This window comes from Rhea americana, unplaced genomic scaffold, assembly GCF_003343005.1.
Source record: "Rhea americana isolate MKP2758 unplaced genomic scaffold, rheAme1 scaffold_146, whole genome shotgun sequence".
Lineage (NCBI taxonomy): Eukaryota > Metazoa > Chordata > Aves > Rheiformes > Rheidae > Rhea > Rhea americana.
In genome coordinates, this window is record NW_028185550.1 from 391,996 (window position 1) to 415,922 (window position 23,927).

The window sequence follows — 23,927 nt, forward strand, 5'->3', positions numbered from 1 at the left end:
CAAGCCAACTGCCGCTACAATAGATTCATCATTAATGAGCAAAAGATACCGGAGAGTGTCCGTCTCTAGTGAGATGGATACACACACACAGATATAAGCCCCAAAATAGAGAACACGACRATGAAAATCCTAGGTTTTACATAATTTATATATTATTTGACGATAACATCAAGTTTCAACTACTTGTGTCTTAAAGATCTATTTTTTTCTAATATCTAGACAGCTCTAACATTAAGTTTAGAGTTGTTACATAAAATAAACACCTTTCCTCACTGGAAAGCATTCCCACAAACGAAACTTCAAATTTCGATTTGGGAGTCTCTTGTAATTGTTTAATATACCACAACAATATAGACAAGGATTTTGAAGAAAAACAATAAGCAGTTCTAAGAGCAGACTAAATGGAAAAATAATAACAAGGATGGATGCTAGTGATGGCATAACAAGTCTTAGCTAACTAAATAATTAGGAAAAATGAGAAGATGGCAAAAACACTGCTTTCATATGAGTTAGCTAGTTCCCTTTTTTTACATAACAATGGAGATAACAGCCTGTTACAGGTATTTATTATTTCAATATCTATTTTTTTCTAAAAGTTATCTCAATTCTATCCTTTAAAAGACAGTAAAGAGATCAAGAAATATTTAGAAGTATTTTTAAAATTACCATTTAAAACAATCTGATTTAAACCCCTTATTACGGTATTTTAAATGAACACCTTAGATAATCATTGCTCCCCAGAGTGTATAATCCATAACAACAACAACAGAACTAGTCATATAAGTATAGTTAAAGTATTCATAATAATGTTCCTACTTACGTTTCTGTGTCTGAAACTAATGACTCATTATTACACACATCATTGAAGGTATGAAGTTGGTTCTAYAGTTAAAAAGAGGAAGAAAAAATTAAAATTTTATCTAAATATTTAGTGAGGTAGTTTTCTTATACTTAAAAATAGTAGTAATGACAGTAAACATAATTTTCATAGTACTATCAATTTTTCTAAACAAAACTCTTTGAAAAATATTTAAATAACAAGCATCCTAGTAGGTAAATGGGATCGGTTTAATTTATTTATCAACTTTTCTTTCACTAAACCTATCAAACAACATTAGGAGACACTATCCACTCCCAAAATCAAAGCAAGGCATCTACCAGTAGCTCTCCACAAATTTTCATGAGAAATGAAACGTATACTCTGGAAACTAATGTTTTAGAATGAGTTTCTCCATTACTGGAACACTCACTAAAACAGCAGAGATGTCTTTAATCCCATTATCAACATTTAAAGTCTACAAAACTGGAGAATGAACATTACATATTTTTTAAAAAATGAAATCATGAGAGGTACCTATCTGAACTATTAAATTCAAGTCTTCACAGGAAACCTCTCCACTGTCAACCTCCCCTCCCCCCCGSCCCCAAAAAAGAAGCCTTTAAGCCTTTGTAATGATTACTTCTCTTTTCTAGACTAATCATCCCAGCTTTACATAACATCTTCAACCTTAAAGTCTATAACCATATTCACACATCAAAAATCTAGGGGATTTTATATTAAATTGGATTTTTTTATTTAAATTGGAATTTTGTTCAGGTTGCCAAAATGTCTTGTTAATATACTTGGAAGTTCAAATTTTAAAAGGTTATAGTTGAAGATTTTTTTTTTAATTGCATTACCTTACAGGTATTTACAGGAATAGAATATGCTTTTCTACTCCATAGGTATATGAACTCCATGCTTCAGAACTCCAMGTGACTTAAAATAGTATTAGGAGAAACCCCCCTCAACTCACAGTGAATTATTTCAATCTCCTACTACTGTCAACTAAAACACATTCAACTAATTCAGGCCACAATAGCTTGTGGAGCAAAGCTATCTGCAGAAGTCAGAGATGGTTATAACTTGAAGCCTAGGGCAAGGAAGCATCAGGAATTTAGACCCTTCAGCACCTGAGGTTTATGGTAGAGGAGGGTGAAATAGTAAACTACCAGTASAAGAAGTTTAAAGTGAAAGCTGTTCACATAAATTTCATAAGCATGTTTTGCTGAAAAATTCTAGAACTGTCAATCACACTGACAAAACAAATTTGTTACGTATCTTTAAGCATTTGGAAATTCTTTAGTATTTAAGAAGAAATAATACATGTCCTTTCTCCAGAGACATGGTCTCAAAAAAGATCACRAAACTGCTGTATTCCTGTATGATAAAATTTGACACCACCTGCTCCGATGACCTTTGCTTTCTTCTGCACCTGTAAACCTAAGTAATCTTATCTAGAAGTTACTAAAAATTCCAGCAGAACTCCTTTTCCTCTAGTATGACCACCTTTCCAGACACACAGACTCTGCACTCAGTCCTTTACATGTACATGTTATTTTAAAAATATTTGAAATTATGTAATAAAACCAATTTGTCATCTGGGTTTCAAGAAAAATTAAAGATATAACCATGTGAATTTTTGAAATTTAAACTTGAGTAACTTCCTCAAAATAGTTATTTATTCCTTTCTTAGCTGAAACAAGCCAGGTACATGTATTCCGTAATTCAGGTGACAGCTAACCTCTTCAGTTTTTACAAAAAGATTTATTCATGTCTAATCCTAAGAACTTTTAAGGGAAAAATGTTTTGGAAGAATAAAATTTAAAATATGGTTTAAAATGAGTGAGACATGAAAGCCWGGTTACACAGTTATTAATAAATATTTTCAAATTAAACACATTTAAGAATGAAAAAAATATGCAAACCAAATTTCATGAAGCAATTATCATGACCAGTCAGAATTAGGTCAAAGAAAGAAGGAAGGGAAGGTCATCAGTATTTCCAGAGACTCTTTTTCCCCYCAGCAGAAAAGATTTTGAAAGGTATCAAAGACTGAAAGAGCACTGAACTATTATTACCAATTTCAAATCCATGGTCACATGGTGAGCCAAATCTCCCAAACAAAATCCTGATCTAAAGTAACAGTGACGAAGAGTGTTCTTTTATATATTTGAATTTTCAGTTCTGTACGTTTAAAATAATTTCAGCTAGAGTCTTCTGCAACACAACAGCGTAACACAAAGCACAGGTGCTGCATAAAGCCCTGCCATTTTTTCACTCACCTCCCAACGTTTTTTTCCACTTCATGTTTGGTTACTATGAAATGTTATAACAAATAACACGCTTTTACAATTTTTTATGATATATGGAASATTATAAGAAACCAAAGAGAACTTGATTAATCCAGTAAGAATGCATTAGTTAAAGAGTACAACAAAGGTAYGAAGGGCTCAGCAAAGAAACATCATCTACCCAAGCTGAGACCACAAAACAATCTCCTCAGCTACCTTGGGCTCCAGACCCAGGCATCAAAGGGAAGCAACGCACCGGGGAGAACYGCACAGGTCAACTCGTCCCCTGAATTTGTCCAGGAAAAACCTAACAATGTTATGTTTGCATTTGCACAGAAACAGATAAAAATCAGTTGAAAAACTGGAAGATGAAGGACGCTCAGATCAGTTAGCAATATTCATTTTCACACAACATTTATGCTTCTCTGTAATTAGGAGGGCAGGAAAAGAGACCTATTCGTGAAGTAACAGTAGAGAGAGAAGAGGGTATTTTGTAGCTGAACAATCTGGACTGACCACTGAGAGATGAAATCAAAGAGAAACAGGGTAACAAAAAGATCTCCAGGTGGATCTTGTTTTACATTTCGCTATTGTTTTCTGTAGCTATATCCAACTTCATATTCAACCACTCAAGCTTCCACTATCCTACAATTAACTTACATGTGTCTGTCTTCAACTTTGTTTTGTAACTAAGAACTTTAGTTAGATGACACGACGCAGCATTTGTACATTGCTCTTCAGAAGAGGCAAGTCTCTGTTCGGTGGTAAGTAAATACAATCCCTATATGCCTGTATTCTGTGAGTCTCTAGAGGTTTCATGAAAATGAAAGGTTTAATTTTAGGACTGGTCATGTCACCTGTCAGACAGGAAAAAAAAAATCTTTTGGCAGTCACAGATCAACACCTCCTTTTTAGAAGATATGCATCTGTTCAGATTCACTGGTCAAAGATTTCCATCTCTTCAGTGAGAACAAACGTATCCTTATCTTTCAGGAAGAGTATTTAGTTGTGCCATAAAAGTTATTTGAACAATCTCTTTTAGTGATCTTGTCARTGAAATTAAAAATCTGTATCCGAGTCAAGTTTTCAGAAGAATCTTCTCTTTGAACTAAAGTRTATTTTGCAAAGTTGACACTTTTTTCATGTTTAGCAAAAAAAAATTGGCTAAAATTTTCCTTTGAATCTTCACATCTATTTGGAAATTAAAGTGAATAATTGTTTCAAGGATAAATGCCCAGCTTTTGGCAAATGAAAAGTCAGGAAAAGGAAAACATTTTGCAGTTGCAAGTATTTCTTTCTAAAGTCTTAAATACAAAGCAGGAAGCTGAAATTGTGTTCACTGAGAAGAACACCTGAATGAAATTACTTTGATGAATTCTAGCCATCAAAGATATACACAGAAAAAAAGAAATTCGAGAAACATAGCCATTTAGGTATATTTGTAATGCAGGTCTTTACAGACTTTTGTTTGCAAAGAGGACAGTAAACTTCAATAAACAGGAAGTCAAAACTTCTGTAAATTTTGGTTTAGGTTTTGTACTCAAAATTGCACAAACCTGGCCATTAAAATCATTCCAGGCAAGACATATGGGCCTAAATAAACCAAAACACTTCTCAAACTCAGAAGTGAACGGATGTAAAGCAAAAGATGTTTCCAAAGAGATTTTAAGATATGAAAAATAGAGCCAAAAAGAGAAAACTTATGATTGAATAAAAAATGAAAAATGAATTGTCTCRGAGCTCCAGAGCAGTTTTGATACTACTTATTTAAAAGAGACTCGATAAATTATCAGCAAGCAATATCTYAGTTTTACAAGCTGATGCCAATTTTCTTTAATCTAAAGTATCTGTAAAATTTTACTTTTTGTAATACATCTGCTATGAAAATCTCATTTTTATACTAGCATTTACCAACTGTAAAAAGTCAAAACACATTATAACTACTCAAAATTATACAATTTCACAGTCTTTAAGATGACCTATATGCATAAAAAATTAACAAGTGATGCATTCTTACTTGAAGAATTTCTTTTGGTAAAGATAACACAACGACAAACATTAAGCAGTCAAAGGAGAATTGTACAAAATTGAAAGAAAGTACTTACAAGAATAAAAATCTAATGTAATCAGAACAATGCAAACATTGGAAATCTACTTTTAAATCAATGATAYCAAAACTGATGTTTTCAAAAACTGCACAGAAGAAAAAAATAAAACTACTTATATGCCCAATTAATTGCCCTATTTTAAAATATATCTGCCAGATAYGATGTCTATAACTGTACAAATAATAAAGCATATGTTGACAAAAATCATTTCTACCTAAGACTTCACCAACTCTCTGAAGATTTCTTATCACACAAAAAGGACTCTGAACATTCATTTTGCCCTAATTAGATATGACTGAAAGTTTGAATTCAGGCACTGAGTATAATATATRCATATGTGTGTTTATGTAAAGCCATATAAATCACTTTTATATAAAAATTATATACACAGAAACAAATTCATGCTGTCACTATTCCTTCCAAAAAATAAATTTCTCTTTAACATGCTTTAGAACCCCAACTGGATGAACTGCATTGTTTTCATTCATATAAATGCAAAACTGAATGGCCAATATTTTCAAATCTRTTAAAGGCTGCTACCCTTAAAACAACATTTGATTAACACTGAGCAATTGYTGTTCATAAACAATTTCTATTTTTAAGTTTAGTAGGTCACATCTGTGAAAATTAAGTATTTTCTTTGGTTAAAAACACCAATAATTTATTTGGAAATATTGAGAGTGATTTTAAATTGTCATTTATTAAAATAATGGTAAATATTACTTCTATATGTAAGACAAATAGAGGGAGAACCAATATTTAAGTAAACTTGTCTTCTATTTCCTGACACTCAGTGGSTAACAGAGTCACTGAGCGATATCATTTAATCAGTTAGAATGGAGAATGCTAAATGTGTCCAGAAAATAATACGTATCTTAAGTAGAACATTTTTATTCATTCTAGTATAGTTCCTATTCACCATGTTGTGYATTAAGGCAAACGTGACAATATGACTTAAAAAGACTGACCAAATCTTAAGTACAGTGTTGGACTAAACGTAAAATGGAAAAGGCACAGATTAATTTTTAAAAAATCACTTTTGACCTTCTGTACAACTATCTCTATATGATTATAAATACATACATAAGGAAAAAAACGACAGACGGAGCATGCAGAAAGTATTCTGACCGGTGCAATACACAGCATTTCCACAGGAAAGAGACTGGTGTTGGGGGAGGTTGTTTTGAATTTATTTGATGCTAAATATATTTACCTATTCACTTCAGTCTTCTGCTAACTGATGCAGAAATACTGTCTCTTGAGAAACAGACTATACTAAACAGGAAAAAGAGGTATATACAATACAAAGAAGCTAATTACAGTAGAGTTGGGACACTGTAAAGGCAAAAATCAAAACAGATTGAAAGCCTTTGTAAACAGCAAATACAGCTTTGTAGAGGTACCTAATTTCAACATGGCTGTCACAAAACGTGGTTATAATACAATCTCATTTGGTAGGGTAAGTTGTTCAGCAAGTGTGCTGCAGTTCCATATACTGCAAAATGCAGCTCTTGGGTCATCTCTGAATGAATTCTACATTCATAAACATGATTATAACTTCCTAAGATTGCTTGTAAGAGGAATCTGTTGCTTTTCACACATTAAAAAAAAAAAAAAAACAAACAAACAAAACAGTAACTTGTAAAACACAAAAGGAAACATTTTTCTACATATTATTTATATTTTAAAAATTTCTTACTGTTATTTGACTCAGTCCAGCCAATCTCATTGTTAGAGTTGGAGACATAAAGTACTTAAATGCAAGATCAAGACTTTCTTTATCAAAACACAAGGCTGTATCCAATGGTTCTTTAACTGTGCTCCACATTAAATCTGCCATGTTCCGGGCTGCACTCTGTCGCAACTCCTGGTCTGACAGTTTACATAAATACCTAGAATAAATTACAAATGGAAGAAAAAGAGGATATGATTCAAACTAGAATATACATAAAAGTGTTTCTCCTGGATCACCATCTTGACTATAGCAAATATAAATTTCCAGCAGCCATTAAAGTATTTAAAATGATCCCTATTGTTTTAAAGATAACGCTGATAACAACAAAAACAAATGGAGGAACAATAGAATTATGTAGAATATTTAAAATTCTACATGTAAACATGATTCTGACTTTAAACCTCTTCAGATGTCTTTGACCAGAAAAATATTTCCACAAAATGACACACAAAACCCATGTGATTCTTTAGAAATGCAAGCTGGGAGCCTAAGCCTCGTATCTGTTTCGTGGGAAGGTACCTTCTCCAGAAAGCTGTATCAYGGCCATTTACTATTCTATTCAAACTCTTCACAAAACCCAAGTGTCACAATTCACCCAACATTAAAATATTTTAGAACTGAATTTCTGAAAACAATATAAATGGACCACAAACAGCACTCTGACAGATCCCCCAGGGCAGTGAGAATCTTCTGAAGATAAACAGGTCCCAGTTTGTAACCTCTGCTACAAAAAAAGGGAAAATTATAATTGTGAGATCTGGTTCTGATCCCGTTAGTGTAAATGTGACACACGTACACTACTTCTGCCATAGCCATATGTGATCTTTGTTTGTACTAAAGTACTCTCTGCGCCACATTATCACTTTCCTAACAGGCTAGTACAGGAATGCATAGTTGTTCCTTCTACCGACAGCTATTATAATCTTTAAAAATGCATCACAACAACTATCAAGGATCCTACAAATCTCACAGAGAAACCAAAAATGATAAAGATTTTTAAATGGTTACATTCTTCGCAATGCTGGGGTCACGCGATCATGCACAATGAAYTGCAATGCAGATCTTCTCTGCGCACAGGAGGCAGAAGAAACAATTATTTATGGAAACCAACTTAGAGAAGCTATCACAACTTTAGTCCTACCTAAACAACTGCTAAATCAATCTATACTAAGAAAATCAATGCTGAAATGCCTGAAAAAGTTCACATATAAAACACTGACACAGTTGAGTTTCTTTGAAATTTAATGCGTAAAAGAAAAATATTTAGAAATAAGCTTTCCTGAGTTTATTTTGAAGTAGAAAAAATTGTATGTGAAAGGTAAACATAAGGTTACCATAATTATTTTTTTTCTGTGTAATTCAGTGTTTTGAAGTTTTGACTATATCTGAACTAGATTTAACTACATAGAAATGCGTTAAAAATCTGTTTGTTTGACAGCCTAAATCTGGAGCTATCATTGCAAGACTGGCCAAATATATGCTTTCATCTATTAAAACCAGAAAAGACATTAAACTACACTTTGTTATTTTTATACATCACCACGCCTTTGCATTTTTATCATATAAGCATTAGTAAATTTTATTTATATATATATGTATGTATGTATGCATATGTGTGCATGTGTATATAATATATATACACATAGGCCCTTGTTCTTATTTAGACTGAGGTCCTTTTTCACATTTCCTGCACAGAGGCTGTAAAGTAAACATACTTCAGAGACACTTAACATTGTCAAACAAACCAAAGAGACTTCAGTGCAAATAATCACAGCAACAGCAGATCTAGGATAGAAAGCATAGATAAATAGCAGAAGAACAAGAGAAGGACCATCCAGGGCCCAAGGAACCAAATCCTTCATTGTTATTAAATGTGAAATTGGTCGTCTTATATAGAGCAGTACAAATCAGATAATAGTAAGAAAGTGCTTTTCTGCTATGAGTTTTATTTTAAAATAAATAAATAAATAAATACATAAATAAAGCTGTTAACGAGAAGAGAATACTCCTTTGAAAATATCCAGATCAGACTCAATAACCTATCTCTAATCTAGAGATGGGTGAGAGGAAATACACTCTAATGGAGAGGGAAAAAAAAAAAAAGTCCATGCTACAAAATGTAATCATCTCAATATAATTACCAGCATTCTTAGACCAGTTTTTATCTCCATTTTTGTATGCAGACTGTGTTCAGCCCTGGTTCCCAAATCTCTTCCAGGTTCATAATGCTCATCAAGTCATATTCAATCATTTTGTGAACAACTTCTACAGATTTTAAAGATGTTAAATGAAATTGTATGAATTTTCTCACTCTATGAATTTTCTCTTTTCGTATATGTCTATATATGACAGATGTAGAGTGCGCAAGAGAGACAAAAATAGACACAGATCTACATGTATAGGAAGAAGAGTGCTTTGTGGCTTTGCTGGATTTCGGTGACAGGAAATTCAGGTGAAATTGTATTTCACCTGAAATCTTGCTTACTCCAGAAAGTTCGAAGGAGAAATTACACTAATCTATATAATACAAAAAACTTCTTAATTGTAATGCAACTGTACCAATATAAACTTACTTTTATTCATAAAATTTACTCCAGAAAAACATTCGTTAAGTTCTTTCAGTGTGTTTACTACATTCAGTTCAAGCTTGCAACACACCTGTGTCATGTTTTATTTTATTAAGACATAGTGTCTAAAAAAAAAAAACTTTTATAATAACTGAAACTCCAGTGCAGATGCAGTTACACAGCAGCAAAAGTACTTTGACAATATAATTTGTTTTGCTAAGGCCCTTCAGAAAGCTACAGAGAAAAGGGTACTTTTGGCTAGTTAGGTTGCATTTTAATTAAGATATTTTAGCATAACTGGACTGTTCTAAGAGCTAAGCACAATGTACATGAGGAAAATGCCACACACGTGTTTTTATGAGCACGACAGAATCTACGTGAGAAAATTTACAGGCACCAGTATGCCAATCATAAATCAAATACAATCATGTATCTTTACCGCCAGGATTAAAGCTACAAAATTTGCAGAATAGGCAAAGCCTTATTTTGATTGTGGAAAGATAAAGTGTCCCAAACACCTCTGTATCAATATACTGGGTCCATTTTATGCTTTTACCAGTAGAACTTTTTTAAAAACAAAAATGAAATCTTTAGACAGCATTGGCAACTAACACACATCTTTCCTTATATTGAGTAGTTCTAAATTTGCTGCATTGCCTCGCGTAAGAACAGTGGTACTGGCACAAGGCAAAAGTCTATTTAGCCCAAAATCACCTCTCTAAAATTGGATGAAGGCTTTATCCCACATACAATAAACTTGATGAACCTATCTACTACTATGATTTTTTTTCTCTCTTTCCATTTATACTTCTGGCTTTCTCAATAACCTGTGCCAGTTAATTTCACAATTGCATTTGCATGGGAAAAAAAATCTAATTTCTTTTAAATTTGTTACTTGATGACTGTATTGCACGCACTCTATTTGTTGTTTCTAGAAAAACTGAATAATCATTCCCTATTGTCTTCATATCATTTGTGTAACTGTCATCTCTCCCTCAAACAAAATCCTAGATTGTGTCTCCCCTCATATCAGTATCATTCCATATCTTTTACCTTCTTAGTTACCTGTCCCATCATGTAGCCAGTTCTATTACAACCTCTGTGAGCTGGAATGATCAGAATGGATCACGGGATACAGATGTGAATATGCGATTGATTCACACAACGGCTTAAAAATAGTATCTCTTTTGTCCTCAAGTCTTTTTTTTTTCTTTTAATCCCTAAATTTTTTTATCTTTGCTTCTGCTGAGCACTAAGTCTCAAAGCAATACAAAAATAATGCTTCAGGACCTATATGGTCCAGGAAATCAGACACTGTTGCCTAAATGAGATTTTGGAAACAAACCTACCTCTTTTACACATATAAATAAAGGACACTCTGTATATGTATAGGAACTACCCTGTCAGCCTGAAACACTTACAAAAACTGCTAAATATGTATTATATTCACTCAAACTATTGAAATACATGCACTAATTTAAAAAATTCAGTTTTAGTCAACTGAAACAGTATTAAAATTTGCTCTTAGGGGGTGGTGGAGAGAGCCCAGCTTAAAACATCCTGTTTTATGTTAGTGTAATGCTTAAAATCACATCTCATGCTTCAGGACTTTGGGTAGTCAGCTGTGAAATAATCTCCTTTTCAATAATATCACTCTTTTCAGACCACAGCTGCAAAAAAGGTATCAAGCAGAATGAGTCAGCGCTCCTCAGTGAAATGAAGAATTCACTTGAGTGCCCAGCTGTTGTCTCCTACTTTCCTATTCTTTGTACCTGTGGCATAAATCTTCAGATATTCGGAGCAGTAAAATATTTTGTGTAATTGAAAACTTTAGGCTTATTACAAGAGTTTTTCATGACATTTAGTAGCAAGGAATGGTCTTAGGCAGTCCCGTTAAATTTGTAAGAAAGATATTTTTAAGCAGAAGAGTAACCTGAATTCTTTCAGATGCACTCTGTCTCTCTCACTGCTTTCCGCAAAAAGCACCGTGTACTAGCAGCGCTGCTCGGAGTTTCCGCTTCCTCTGTGTGTATAACCTCTGCTATGCTTGTGCCTTGTCCTGAAACTAAAAGGCTAATGCAGGAAGAACTGCCACTTGCAGTTTTCTCTCAATATATTTGAGCAGAGAAAGTTCTGCTACTCCCTAATTGGTGCAGAGACACAAATCCTTCAAAAAAAAAAAAAATCTCTCAAGATCAGAGAGAGAATAATGGAGAGGAAAAGAAAGGGTTAGAATGAAATATCATATTAAAGAGTAGTATTTCCACATACAGCTCTCAGATTTCACCAGAATGAATATTTAGTAGATGGTACCAACTTGTAATGTAGAAGACAGGAATTTTCAGTCTTTTCTTTCATACCATCCAACACTTTTTCGTGATTTGTGCAGACACTTACAATACCAGACATACAGTTTTATCCCTTACTTCTCATAAAAATGGACTTCCTTGCTAGCTTTTTTATTTTTGAAGAACAAAACTATTCACGAGTCTTTCAACTAGCAATGTTGCCACTGAAAAAAATTTTGTCTTCAAAAGGCAAGTCCCCACCTCAGTTTATAGCTACAACTCTCAAGGTATTCAACATCTGGAACTATGCAGAGCATCTTGCATCTCTGATCCTGAGGTGAAATCAGCTGGAACCAATGTCTTTTTTATAAAAGACATCAACAACTTGCCCTAATCTATAACTGCAGTGAACTATATCTTATYCTTGAGTCACTTTGTCAATAAATTTTGTCATTTTTATCATGACTAAAGCAATGATTTTATCATGAGAATTCTGCCATTTGATATGCAGAATTCTAAGTTCTTAGAGCAGTGAAGTTTCCTTCTAAGGAGGTCAAAAACACATTGCTTCCTTATTGAAAAGTGTCATTTTAATTTATCTTCTTTAATTCTTTCAAAAACTCCTGAACAATGTAGGGGTTTCAGAGGCAGAACATGAATACTAGTATTTCACTCTTCAGGCAGAAAATAGTATTTATTATCTTTTTTTAGTAGGAGAGATAATAGCAGCAGTGTGTCCCTGATCTTTGCAAAGTCTAAAAGTGGTCATTATTAGAAAGTGACTTGTGCATATAACCAACTAGAAATGAACCTCTAGAAGGATACACACTTTGCTATTCATCTCATCAATTCCTAGTAGAGATAATGCGGAACAGGAACATAAAGGTTAACCTCATCTGATAAAGATRCTGCCAGGACGCCAAGGAAGTGATCTCTCTGCTGATTGTGTTGATCGGCATGGCAAAATTGCAGTTCTTGCAAGGAATCTGCATGAGCAGCAACTCGGATTTGTATCCTTTAGATCAGACATTTTGTGAAGGCCTCTGTCATACRGCCATTGTCAACTGCATGGCAGAACTCAGGGAAGAGAACATCTGGGTGTGCTCGGTAAACTACTTCTAGGTCAGGGGTTTTGAAAATGCAGGCAACAGGCTGCCTGCAACCAACACAAGGGCTTTGACTGAATCTGTTATTGACAGAAAGAATTTATTATTGAGGTCTTGGCCACCACCAGCCTCTTTTGGATACTGTGGGCTACTGAAACCTACAACCCCTTTACGGGCCAGACATTCCCCTTACTCCAGGGCTGCAGCACTGTTGCCCCAGTGGTCATCTGCTCTGGGAAGAGGCTCATCCTGGGGTCCAGAGCATACAGAACATCACATACATCACCATTCTGGGGTGACGGCAGTCAGTCAGAGCCCTGAAAGCTCGCTGTTAACTACGCTGCCCTCCAAGATCTTTCTATTACTTTGCATAGTAGCAGTAGTTACTGCATGACTGTTTCAAAGTATTGTGCTGCTGTGCCCAGGACCAGTATTTGCTTTCAGGTATGACAGCAAACAGCAGGGGAAGACCTAGAGGCCCAGGGAGTTAAAAAGAGACCTATAAGCTTGACTATATGGGGGTAGCTGCATACATCAAAAAGTCATGTTTACTGAAAAATCACCTCAGTGAACTTCTATCTCGTGTGAAGGTATAACACTGTATATTATTTTAAGACATCTAAGCTTCATGTCCCACTCCACAAGACTACCTTCATGAACAAAGCTTTCGACTTCTGTTCCACAATGTTGAGAAATCCTAATCTCCTATCGAGACTCAGTTGTAGAAAATGAAAATAAGGTAAATATCCTCTCCCTTCTGTAAACTTTTGGTGTTTTCAAAAGGGAAATCTTACATCAATGTTACCTTTCTGACAGACATAAGTGCATTGTAAGTAATACTAACAGACTTGAAGTCATCATTTACAGCAAGACGTTGCTGACAAACTACATTTTAAATCAGATGCAAGCACTTCTATGGGTAAAATAGTGAGGAAGAGATGAGGAGAAAACAGGAAAACAATCATCTATTCACGTCACTGATTTTATCTACCGTTACAAAACAAAAAAGCTTTAAGAAATATAAGCACTAAATAGGACAAACAAAGGAAGATTAACAGCTGAGGCTGCAGACTGTGTTCTTCTGTCTCACTCAAGTTGCTTTGCACGAGTCTAGCTTTAATTGTTGATCCTTCAATGCTCTCTCTGTTTTCTATATACTGCAAGAAGGTAAGTAAGGTTCACAAACAAATTCCCAGGTACACGAACAACTAGCAGTGGAATAGGTATGAGGATAAGCACTTAAAGATCCTCTATATTTCCACAATTGTTTCCTAGACTGCTTCATGATTAGTAATTACTTTAATGAGATTTCAAAAATAACCCATCAATAATAAAGGAGTAAGCACAGCAGGACTGTCAAGTCAAGACTGGTACAGTTGAATAAAAGATCAGAATACTCTTTTGTCTGCTTATATAATTTTGCTAGAGACCACTTTATAGGAAGATACGTTGATAGTCAAGCAATACTTAATTTTTATATTGTCAAAATTCTTTCCAATTAAAAAACAGAACATTTTTTAAACATGAAACTTAGTTCTGATCCTCAGCATTTTGAGTACGTTTTTGTTGCAAATACAATTTATTTTTAAGAGTGTATTGGTATAGTTAACATAATATAATCCATAAAGACACACTTATTGATATCACAGGAGTAATCTATGACTATTACAAGCACATTTCAAATAGGTCTGTCACAGGAGACCCAGACCCTTGGAGGATTTGTGGGCCAATGGGCTGATGCAAGAGCAGTGGCCTTTTAGGGAGTCTGGAACAAGACAGCTTAAGGTTGGGACATCAGCAGAAGAATCAGCAGACACACCTGCCCTCTGTCCCACACAGCAGGGCAGACACACAGGATAATTTCATCACCTACTCACTTGATTTTTACTATTGTCCAAAAAAAAACAAAAAAAAATTTGTTTATAAAAATATTTATAAGTACTTTAATTTTAAAACATTTTTCATCATAGGCAGCTTGATAAAAAGAAAATCATTGGCATTGGATATAATTAGATACATAAAAGTGTGGGTAGACACACTGATCACACTTCAGTTCCTGCCAGCTGGAAGTAAGAACTTCAAAATGTGAAATGGTGTTAAAACTCAGTGAAACTCAAAGTGTATGAAATTTCAATGATTACAAATTGCTCTTCTACTCACACAATCTCATTGCAAATTTTCTGCAACTTTATGAAAATAATCCAGGAAACAAACTGTGCTACAATGGATCCTGATACAACATGTCAGAATGGAGCTGAATGCCRTATTAAAAATGCTATTATCAAGATCAATCTGCTATACTGACATCAGGTAGATGGAAGAAGCTACCTCAGACTAACTCTAAACAACACCTTCACTCTGTTTATGGAAATAATAGAGACAGAGCTTGAACAATTAGAAAGTATAGCATCCGAAATTATAAATAGGAGCTGTCAAAAGTCCCACAAGAAAAAACTCTTAAATTAAAAATTTACCTGATAACATAAGTCCTAAAGGGTATAATGTGCTGCATGACAGCAGGGATGTGTAGCCATATTCTGATCTATAATGCAAAAACATAAATAGATAAAAGTTTCATTAATGACATTTATTGAGAATTATAAAAATGAAATATTGCTAGTACATTTGCACATGCAACCCCACTTTAAAAAGGCTTTATTGTTGTTTTTCATGTGAATTCTTTAAAATTTTTAATTTTCTGATTTTCAAAATTATCCAAAGAATGTTTCTGTGACTTCTGTTTAAACAAGAGTTGCATCTTTTCTTCTACTCAACTATAAAATATAAGTTTATTACAAATAACATCATACTGCATGTCTCATTTCTTTACTTTCTGTGGTTTCTGTTTCTTCAGTAGGAAAAACTGCTACTCAACCTTGCTACTTTTCTTTTTCTTGTTTTTAAACCTAAAAGAAAATGATTCCATTCTTTCTGTTCCTTGTGAAGCTCTTCTAAATCAAATCAGATAATTTGTCAAACTCTATTCATGTTTTGCTTTTCAGACCTTACATAGTCCATAAAATTGTGTTTTATAACCAGTAAGAGCGGGGGGGGGGGAGTTGCTACTGTATTTGCATTCCTGCGCTTACTGTACTGCCTTTACCACTTTTGCAAAAATCTATGCTGGAAAAGAATGTATGCAGAAAAAACAAACAAAACCAAAAAACAACTGGAAACAACTATTTAACACTGCTGAGAGAACAAGAGGACCAACCAAACTACTTACACAGGCAAAGTTAGAAGTTTCATCTGCATTTCAAAAAGGAATGCTGAGCCTGTTAAACCTGTTACAGAAAGACAACTATGTGCCAGGTAAGGCATCTAGCAAAGATGAAAAATTACCAGCTGTTACTAACATAATTTGATTCATGCGCACACAAGTGTGTGAACAGTCACTCAAAGCTGTCATGTCAATCTATAGCTCCGTGCTTGTTCTTACAAGAAAGTTTAATCTTTGCAACTAATGCAATATATTCTGACTATAGAATAAATTCTCACCAGGATTTTGGAAAATTCTATATGCAGAATATTCTAAATTCTCATTCTTGCTAGCAGAAAACACTACTAGCCAATAGTAAAACTGTATTTCCAGCATTTATTTTAAATATTTGTGAATAGCCAAATATTTTTTCAGTCAATTCTGAAAAAAAAAAAAAAAAACTTTCTCAGGCTTATTTTTTACAATGCAACTATGATAATGATACTGCTGATACTGATACTAATGATTTTGCAAGAGAAACCTGACAAATCTTCACCTTGCCAAAAAGGCCACATTCGGAAAAAGCTGATGATCCTACTGGCAGTCTCAAGAGAAAAAAAAAAAANAAAAAAAAAAAAAAAAAAAAAAAAAAAAAAAAAAAAAGTGTCAAATATAGAAACTGCAACTAGAAGATGCTTGTTCTAGAAACTGGAAATAAGTAACATTCTGACACAATTGCAAGGATAACAAAAATACTATTTGTATTTTGACACTGATTCTAACTCAACGATGCGCTCTTTTCATATGCTAGCATGAAACAAACAAGCAAATATATTTCCTTATGCAACAAAAGTAGGAAATGTTTTTATAATTTTATTTTATAGATTTTATCAAGTGTAGTAATTTTWATTCTGTATTCACACTTCCTGCATTACATATGACCTTCTTCCTCTGAACTGAATTAACTGATAATTTCCCATGCCATAAATAAAAACATGATTTTCATCATGAATTCAAATCTAAATTCACTAAATTATTTAGACAAAATGACTTTACATAAAAAATTCGTAACATTCATCACACTTTTTTATGCTTCTGCCTGCTTTTAAAATGAAGTATTTAATGTATCTTCTATTCTCAAACTTCAGAGTGTTTTTTTTAAATTATTTCTTACTATAGTTAATTCATTTCTAAAAGACAGTTTGTCTCACAACAGTTCTTACTCCTATAACTTACATCAAGTTATTAAGTTTCATAAAGTAGAACTAAAGCAGCATTTGGAAATCCTGAGCACTACTTTTATTAATTCATCTAGGTTGTGGAAGATGGCAACTATTCCTCTATAACATCCACAAAATTGAAATAATACAGAATTTAATAATGATAAGCTTTTTCAGTCRGGATTAAACTCTCCACAGAACAAGCTGGAGGTCACAGCTTTCTCTGCCACCTCTTACAGTTCTTCCTTCAGGAGACCAACAGAATATCAGGCAGGTAAATGGAGCAAATAGCCCGGAATGTGAAATGTGGGAAGAAAGGAGGAAGCAAACTGACTAAAAAAAAAACAGTCTAAAAAAAAAATAGCACAGAAATATCCTAAGAAGGAGCAGTCCTACCACAATACAGGTTGCTAAGAAAGCAGCTTGCAGAGTAATGAGCTGGAGGAAGACCAAGAGTGCCAACTAGCCAACTGCCTGTGTGAAGCAAACTACATTAGATTGCGTTTGCTAGCTTTATTATTACAAACGTAAGCTTGTTGGACAAAGACATTAGTCAAACTAGATTTGCTGGCTAGACGATTTTAAGGAAACAACTTTTCAATGATTTTTTTTAATGTTCTCTATACGACTAAAACACCAGTACTCAGAAACAAGCAGCTCAGTCCCCTGCATACCTTACTAGTTCGTGGTGCTCTTCCTTTTACATGCACCTTTAGAGCACACTTAATGATGTATTCACCTTCCCTTGTGGAATAAACAGAACAAATGCTTTCCCCACAGCTATGCAGTCTTGTCTATTAAAARCTGAAAGTTTTTGAATGTTATCAAATGATTTCTTTGACTTTAGTTTACCATCTCCAGCTTCTTGCATCTCTTCTCCTTCACAGAGCCCACCACTAAGCCTAACTTTTTAACGAGGGAGGATTGGGCCCCTCCATATTACCGTCTTTCTCAGAAACGTTTTTTGAGATACTTAAGGTGGTAGCCAAAAAACTCATACCCCTCACAGACTTTTAATTAAATCCTAGCTTTTGTATTTCTAGGAATGTTTGCAATAATGACTAAGTTAACTGCCATCCTCAAAAGCTGGTGCTACTGTGAAAATGTATTTAAGAGTTACACACTATGGCTCTGACTGAACACGGTTAACAGTTGACGCTGCAGAGCTGCTCACTGAGGTGCTATCAACCAGGTCACTCATAAAGCTCACGTTATCTATAGATCTCATAAACTCAAATACACTGAGGTAGAACGAAGTCTAAGTAGCAGAGTTCTTACTGAGATCAACATTTTGTTCATAAAAAAGATATTGTGAATGATCATTTTTGCTTTATTAGAGCTGATTCATAGACAATCAGAAATATATACTGTATGTTATTTATATTTATTACACAAATTGTAAATGTGTATGAGAGAATATAAACAGAATTAGGGAAGAGAAACATCAACATTAGAAACATGCACCATTGTAGCGTGAGAGATAAATCTGTCTCTTTCATATGAGCAAGGTGAAATTATTTTATCAAAATAAACTAGCTGCCTCATCTAGAACTAATACACGTATTTTAAAGTCAGAAGCATTACTGGAAAGTAAATTTAGTGACACCAAATGCTGGAAGTAGATGAGTAAGGCATATTACACATAAAACATGATCTTATACTTTCTGTAGTGAACTTACAGATAAAAATCTAACAGACGAATTTTCCTAAAACAGTTTTCCTCGTGTCTCTCTGACTTGCATGGACTTGCCAGCAAAGCCAGAAASAGTTCACAAGAAAGATTCTGGTTGAACAGTAAAAAGATACAAAGCTGGAAAAGGCTGAAGAAACAGTATTTCTATTGGTTACTGGCTGGGTTGAATTTCACTTTATCTGATAGSCTTAACCACAGCTTTCATCTAAAATAGCTGCAAGACACAGGTAAACATATTATCTACTAGAACACGATATCTGCAAAGTTGCTTGACTTGGAGAAAGAAACTTTGCTGAGGCATATTTGGGGTTAGGTGACATCTGTAAGAATTCGGAAAAGAAAGTTCTTATGGAGAAAGATAAAGACTTCAAAAAAAGACACAGAAGAAAGACAGATGCACTTTGAACATACACTGGCACAGGACACCTACAACATGGGATTTGCAGTCAATTTGCAGAGCGCTGGTTGAAAAAAAAATGCTAGTGTGACAGGGAGCTGCCTGATTCCTACTTCTGAACTGGAATAACCTACGAGAGGATACATTTTCAGTATGTGCTTTGATGAAGACTGTTAACGTTATTTCTTAAACCTGCAATAAGGCTCTGAAGTGGGGGCGGGGGGGCAGAAGGGAAGGGAGTTTGTCTTCTGACTGAAGACATTACTGTCCCCAACACTCACACAGCTGATTGTGATACCACCTCACTCRAACGCTATTTGGCCTGCTCACATGTTTATACCCTGTTTCACTCAAAATATCCAAATTAACTTGAACARTTTAACTCATTATTTTCTATCTCAGCTTGTTTTAACTTAGTTGGGTTAGAACATCATATGAGCAACTTAGCTGATGTTCAGGAACAAAAGACACCAGCAAGTTGCACTAACAACACCTAGAGWCAGAAAGCTCATCAGGTCATACAGATAGGGCCAGAAGAGAACATAGCTCCACAGTACAATGTACAAAGGACAACATACAGAGGTCCTGCAGCAGTCCTCTAGTTTAAGACCATAAGAAATGAGCATGCCATGGCTTTACGCATTTGCTGTCTGACCTAAAAGTCAAGAAACCTCACACTAGAAGATTCAGGAGTAAGTGATACTGGTACATCAGTAGATGTTTATTTCAATCATTCGTTCCTTCTATGCAAACATGTTTCAGCACCCATCCGGAACATCATCCTGGCTAGTCAGTAACAGCAACAAGAAAGGCGGGAAGATGTGTGGAAGCAATGATCTCATTTTAAATACTTAGAATTATGACAAAATAATGTCAAAATTACATTAAACTCACTTCATAAAAGGTGTAACATAAATTGTTGTTTTTCTTTACATCCATAAGACTGCTCATCACTTCATCTCCTCACATTACACTGAATTCTTACATGTCTTTCTTCAGAGATGAGTTTTAATTTCCATTACCAACCTCTTTTAAATCTTCACTAAAATTAATTCACAATTCTGCTAGTCAAAAATTACTATTATTTCAAAAGGGACAAACGAAGGACATATGTTCCAAAACTAAATGAAAATAAAAGCTAGTTCCCTCTATGTGCAAATACATAATAGTATGACATAAAATCACAAGAAACAAGAAGCAAAGGAAGGCACAGTCTCCTCCTTTGCACCTCAAAGGAAACAAGTAAAAAGTTAATACAGTCTGAAGCAGGTTAAAACATATCCGTGATACAATTTCAGGGAAAACGACCTCAGACAACAACATCTTTGGGGCTATTACAGTTTCCGTGTTCAGGAACAATGAAATAATCTAAACTGTAGTTTTGTGCCTACAGGAAATGTATAGAATTCACATGATGAAATGCTGTTCCAATAGGCCAAAAACCCTCTTATTCCTAATAAGGAAAATGTTCTGGTGTTTTTTGTCCCTCCTGGGTCCTACAGAATTCTTCCAAGCTTTAATCTGTTCATTTTTTAATTTTTATGTTTAAYATTAAGTAATTTGAGACAATACTTACATTAGATACCACTGTAATAAAAGCATGTGCTATAAGAAATGGCAGTGTCTCCGGGGTTCCATATTCAAAACAATCCTTCATGAGGGAAAGGCCATTTTTTCCACAAAATAGACAAACATAACGAAGCAAGTGCAATGGTACTTCTACATCCTACAGAAACAAACAAACAAATAAATAAATACTACATCCATTCATATATACAAGGCATTCAAAATAAGATACATTAATATAACTCAAATCTATACAGAAGAGTGAACATGGCTATTTTAGGTTTCTAGGAAATGTGTAGTTAAAAAAAATAAATAGGTAGACTTACATTCATATCACAAAATGCCCCTAATATATTGCTTTCTTGAGCAGAAATATCCTGTTCAAAAAGAAAAACTAAAATTAGCTAACAGAAGGAATAAAACCCGTATTTGCAGCACAAAACACAACTGACTATTAACAGATATTACAATCAACTAACAGAAATATGAAGAATAGATTTTTAGGAAGCCAGAAGCTCAAGTTTTGCTCAACTTCTACACTGCAAAACTTATTTTTCCAGTTCATAAATTCACCTTTATTAAGCTGTAGTTATGAGTACATGAATAYACTTAGAGTAGTATTTCAGCAATCACGATTAGCAGATCACTCTTCCATTCTGCCCCTCTGCCACCCCCTTAAGATCACCACATACCACCACCAATTTTTTCCAACAGAAATATTACAAAGGTGGAAGTCTGGCACACTAGCTGCAGACTAGCCTGAGAATTACAAAAMCGGATAAATCTAGATAGTTTCTTAATTTAAATGTTTTCATAAAGATAAGTATACCTAAACATCTGAATTTAGACGACCCAATAGACAGTATGTTCTACAGTTCTACATTTAGTGACATAAAGATTAAACTGTCAAATTACTCGTCTCCATCAGAATGTTAAAATTCTTCAGCTCCAACTACTATATTCTTTTATACATAAGAAAACACCTCTTATAAAGTAAGTRTCTAATACCTTTCAAAGGAGAAATGTAATTAAAAGCGGGTGGGGGRAGGAAATCATATCACCCTGTCAATCTGTTAGCTATTTATTGTGACAAAAAAAACATTTTCTGAAAGTACTAAATTGAAAAGGTTTTGGAAAAATAGCTTTTTCTCTTTAATGTTCACATTAGKTACTTGTGGGGCAGCCTAAATCAGGATATACGTTATTAAATTAGTCACACATATYGGATCTATCTTGCATACGGCTGAAGGCAAAAAGGCACTCGTACTATCATAAAACRTGACTGTAAAACCACAACATTGCTATGGATACTTGCAGATAGTTAAAGCACACAYTCTTCTCCTTTCCTTCTCTCCATGGCAAACACTTAGTTCTCATACTCCCAAATCAAATATAAGTTAAACACAGTTAATTCAAGTAAATTTACCTGAATCTATATCAAATACCTCCATAGCAGTATGCTTCTTAAAATTATACCACAGGTTGGTGGAGGTAAGAGATGTCAGGTGGATTAAGTATGACATATTCTTCATTATTCAAAATGTTCATATTACATCTAAGCACTTTTTTTTTTTCTGTTGAACTCCAAGTCATGCCTAAACTTGTGATAGTCTAACAGTTATTTTTAAATCAGCTTTGAAGCCAGTAGGTGATATGCTTTCAAGTTCTCAGTAACAAGAAAAGGCGTTCAGTGCTCTGCTCATGAAAACAGCAGAAAGAGCGGGAGAAACTTCATCAGTTTTCTTGATTAGAAGAGACTTATTGCTGACTGAAATACAGTTCTTGGAATACAAAAGTGAAAAGCTCATGGAGATATGTTACATCAATCTTGCAAATTTTGCTAGATCATGCGGTATTTGAGACACATAACCCAGAAATGTGAATTCTGTATTTGCAGATGTAAAACAGAACAGCTGGAGACCTGGCATTCCTGAAGACCAACTTTACAGCCAAGGAAGAAAGAAAATTCCTCCTCAGAGTCTAATATGGCATTTAAAAAGTAATAAATAAATAAATAAATAAATACCCACCCACAGATGAAACGTACTAGTTGACAGCTGAGGTCTGGCAAGGACACTGTCAAGGAGGAGGGAACTTAACTAAGGGCAACTTCCATGAAAAGATAGTTGAAAATGAGAACCAGAGATGGCAACATGCCAAAGCAGCACGGGACTATAGATATCTAAACAATCGACTGCTCTCCTTCATTTTATACTCTTTCATGAGCTGTTAAACAGTTGCTAACTTTCCTAAGATTTATTATTCATTCCTGTCTAGAGAGATTTTAGGAGAGTGCAAAGTTCCAGAGCACACTTTATGTTGGTGCTCCTTCCTCTACAGGATTTTAAGCATCCTTCATTTCTTAGAAGTTTGTTTTTCCTCTCAAATACCCATTCTAGAGATTAAACGGGCTGCATTTAATCTCTCTCTTTCTTTGGGCACCAAAAACGGTGGCAGATGTCAACAGAAGCAAACGGTGTCTTTCCAGATATTATCATCACAGGAGTTTGATTCTTCAATGTTTTTGGTCCTCTAGTTAGGTTGCCCTCTAACTGACTGCAAACAATTGCGCTGTTCTGGAACGTCAAGATTAGCAGAAAACCATCCTTCATTAGGCTTCCAAACACTATCAGAAAAGTTGAGACAAACATTCTGTTTATACAGATTGATAATCATTTTACTTGAGTCACAACTAGAAACTTGTGCATTCTCAGGTGTACCTTTCTAGTAAGAAACATATGCTTGATTTACTTTTACAGATACAGTTTCACAGTCCTCAAATCCAGTATATTTCTATGACACTTCTGCCTCCTGCAAGGCCATGTTCACTTTGCTGTCTGAACCCAACAGTTCAAGGTAGCTTCGGTTATCAGAGGCACATCTCCCCTTCCATTGTCTTTGCCTTCTCACTTTAAAATTAGAAGAGTCACAAGA

At 34.4% G+C, this 23,927-nt stretch overlaps 1 protein-coding gene across 6 annotated transcripts in view; it reads right to left on the minus strand.

The window, feature by feature from the left end:
- Positions 1-23,927, minus strand: part of USP34 (ubiquitin specific peptidase 34) — a 147,806-nt gene that overhangs the window by 94,426 nt on the left and 29,453 nt on the right. For all 6 annotated transcript variants that reach the window (XM_085299152.1, XM_085299153.1, XM_085299154.1 and 3 more), the window contains 5 exons: positions 21,320-21,370; positions 21,004-21,153; positions 15,393-15,460; positions 6,922-7,114; positions 821-882 (listed from right to left, as the gene is read on the minus strand). In XM_085299152.1, the coding sequence (XP_085155278.1) occupies positions 821-882; positions 6,922-7,114; positions 15,393-15,460; positions 21,004-21,153; positions 21,320-21,370 (524 nt within the window). The remainder of the gene's footprint in view (positions 1-820; positions 883-6,921; positions 7,115-15,392; positions 15,461-21,003; positions 21,154-21,319; positions 21,371-23,927) is intronic.